The following is a 3,321-nucleotide window of genomic DNA, read 5'->3' on the forward strand; positions in this document are numbered from 1 at the left end:
TATTATAAAAAGGTCTTTCAAGTGCCAACTAGCATACTTGCTAAGTTACCAAGTCAAATAAATAATAAGCATAAGTAAGCAAAATACTTGTTTTTCTGATGATGAACTTAAATAAAAAAGAAACTAAGTTGTCCACTTAAAACCAAAAAGACTTTGTGCTTCACCATTGTGCCAAGAATTGTCTTTATGTCTTCAGAAAACTTCATCCAACAATAAGAAAGCTGCAGTCAAATTTAAATGAACAAAAAAGTTATAGTCAAAACATCAGCTATACAATAATATGTATACTCAAGTGGTACAACAATTTAGCATACATATACCTAATCATGATTTGGTATATGAGTCGATGGAGGAGAATGCCGAAGAACTAAATTTGGATCTTGTGCACTATTTGCAGACGATTGCTTAGATCGCAAGAGAGAAAGCGCTTCATCAACATTCATACCAGGAGAAGTTTGTTGCAACATAAGTTTCACAATATCTTCCAATCCTTGCAGTCGTTGCTTATGGTCGTCTAATTCAATTTTTAAAGCTGTTACCTTCTCTTCATTTTGTTTTTTGATTTCATCTATTTCTTTATTTTTGTTAAGAGAAGTTTTTGTAACAGTTCTTCCATAACATCGAACTCTTCCTGGATTCTCTTTACCAAAAACTTTTTGAAATGCATTAGTAGGAGTTTCTCCAGCTTCTTGGAGATCATCAAGTTTATCCTATACACACAAATATATGATATGTCTAATTTTAGGGATAAAAATTTAATGAAAGAATCCAAGAACCTATTGATAACTAATAGGGGCAGCAATCCAAAATAGCCATAAAACAGCCATAAAATAGCAGTCCATGATAGCCATAAAACAGGCATAAAATAGCCATAGAACAACAATTAAATTAGCCATAAAACAGTCATGAAACAACCATAAAATAGCAGTCCATGATAGCCATAAAACAGGCATAAAATAGCCATAGAACAACAATTAAATTAGCCATAAAACAGTCATGAAACAACGATAAAATAGCAGTCTATGATAGCCATAAAACAGGCATAAAATAGCCATAGAACAAGGGTTAAATCAGCCATAAAACAGCAACCATGACAGCCATAAAATAGGCATAAAGTAGATACTAAAACAACAACCACGATAGCCATAAAACAGCCATAAAAAAGTAATTAAAATAACAATCTACGACAACCATATATAAAAAGTAGCCATAAAATAGCTTTCATGACAGCCATAAAATAAGCATAAAATAGCCATAAAACATCAACTAAATCAGCCATAAAAGAGCCATGAAACAACCATAAAATAGCCACAAAGTAAATACTATAACAACAATCACGATAGCCATAAAATAGCTATATCGAGCATTTGTGTGATCTTTTGTCTTGCCAGAAATATCCAAGAGAGTTCCAAGAATACTATCAACTATGTTCTTTTCTATGTGCATCACATCTAAATTGTGTCGTGATGTGTTATACTGCCAATAAGGTAAATCAAAGAATATTGACCTCTTCTTCCATGGACCATCTTTCTTTGGTTTTAGTTTCCAAACGAATTATCCACATACTCCAACTGACTTAAAGCTTCAGTACCCGACAATAATGGTGGAGCTTGCCTATGTTCTACTTTTCCATTGAAAGATCTCTTGTTAGCTCTCCATGGATGATCCTCAGGCAAAAAGGCACGATGACCCATGTAGCATGTCTTGCGACTATATTTAAGATAATTAGAACAAGTCCCATGGTTACAACAAGGGCAAGCTAGCTTCCCTTTTGTACTCCAACTAGATAGCATTGTGTAAGCCGAAAAATCACTTATTGTCCACATGAGAGCTGCATACATTTGGAAGGTTTCATTTTTTGATGCATCATATGTTTCCACCCCGACCTCCCACAACTCCTTCAACTCCTCGATCAAAGATTGCAAGTAAATGTCTATATCATTTCCTGGTGACTTTGGTCCAGGGATTAACAACGATAACATAAAGTATTCCTGTTTCATAGACATCCATGGCGGCAAATTATAAGCCATTAAAACAACAGGCCATGTGCTATGAGATATGCTCATGGTTCGATATGGATTGAATCTGTCACTTGACAAGCCAAGTCTCACATTACGAGTATCGAGAGCAAAATTTTTATGACGATTGTCAAAGTCCTTCCATGACTGGCCGTCAGCGGGATGCCTTAACTTGTCATCTTTTCTGCATTTTTTGTCATGCCACCTCATGCTTTTAGCTATTGCTGAGCACATGAATAGTCTTTGAAGCCTAGGAATTAGTGGAAAGTATCGCAATGTCTTCACAGGAATATTGTGAGATTTTTTTGAAGGCAAAACATCAGCTTCAACTACAGGATGTACAATCCAACGAGAAGCGCCACATTCATGACAAGATGTGTCATTCTCATACTCTTTCCAATATAGCATGCAATCGTTCGGGCATGCGTCAATCTTATTATAGTCAATACCTAAGTCTCTCACCATAGTCTTGGTTTTATTAAAAGAAGTAGGAATATTTAAGTTAGGAACAACCTCTTTTAGCAACTCCAAGAGAGAAGTAAAAGAGGTATTACTCCACCCATGTTGACACTTTAACAAGTATAGTCGGATGGTGAAAGACAACATAGAAAATCCCTTGCAACCGGGATACAGTTTTTTGCTAGCCTCTTCAATCAAGTCATAGAATTTCTTTGTATCTTCATTCATACCTTCTTTTATCCCTTCCGCTTGTACCACATCCCTAAATCTATCATTCAACAAGGCATCCATGTCGTCATACGAGTTAGTCTCACTCTCACTATCAATCTCACTATCGCTATCGTTATCAACATCCATGCCGACTACGCTTTCCCCATGATGAATCCATCTCGTATAACCATTAACAAATCCAAAGGCAATCAAATGGATATAAATTGTTTGTCTTTTGTGCCACAAGAAATTACAACACTTTGCACAAGGGCATAAGATTTCCTCTCCTTGTGGGCTTCCGATAGAGTAAGCAAAGTCTAAGAAGTCATTGACACCGTTACTAAACTCAACTTTATCACTCGGTAAACTCATCCAATCTTTTTCTAAGTCTTGGAAAAACCTAATTATTAATATATTGTTATTACTATTTAACCAAGCATGCAAATAATAATGTTCATGCATATTAAGTACATAAATCCATCAAAAAGGCACACAACAATATTATTATTAAAATTAAGAAACAATTATATTGCTTATCTAAAAGTAGACTAAATATCAAAAGACATTTAACATGAAAAACAAAAAACTGCACAAAGGTCATAATATACATATGAAAACCTACAAGTATATGCAA

General features: G+C 34.9%; 1 protein-coding gene across 1 annotated transcript; it reads right to left on the reverse strand.

Moving 5' to 3' along the window:
- Positions 1,539–2,834, reverse strand: LOC107621357. Its single transcript, XM_016323385.1, has one exon. The coding sequence runs from the start codon at positions 2,832–2,834 to the stop codon at positions 1,539–1,541; it is 1,296 nt and encodes a 431-aa protein (XP_016178871.1).

Source organism: Arachis ipaensis, chromosome B10, assembly GCF_000816755.2.
Source record: "Arachis ipaensis cultivar K30076 chromosome B10, Araip1.1, whole genome shotgun sequence".
NCBI lineage: Eukaryota > Viridiplantae > Streptophyta > Magnoliopsida > Fabales > Fabaceae > Arachis > Arachis ipaensis.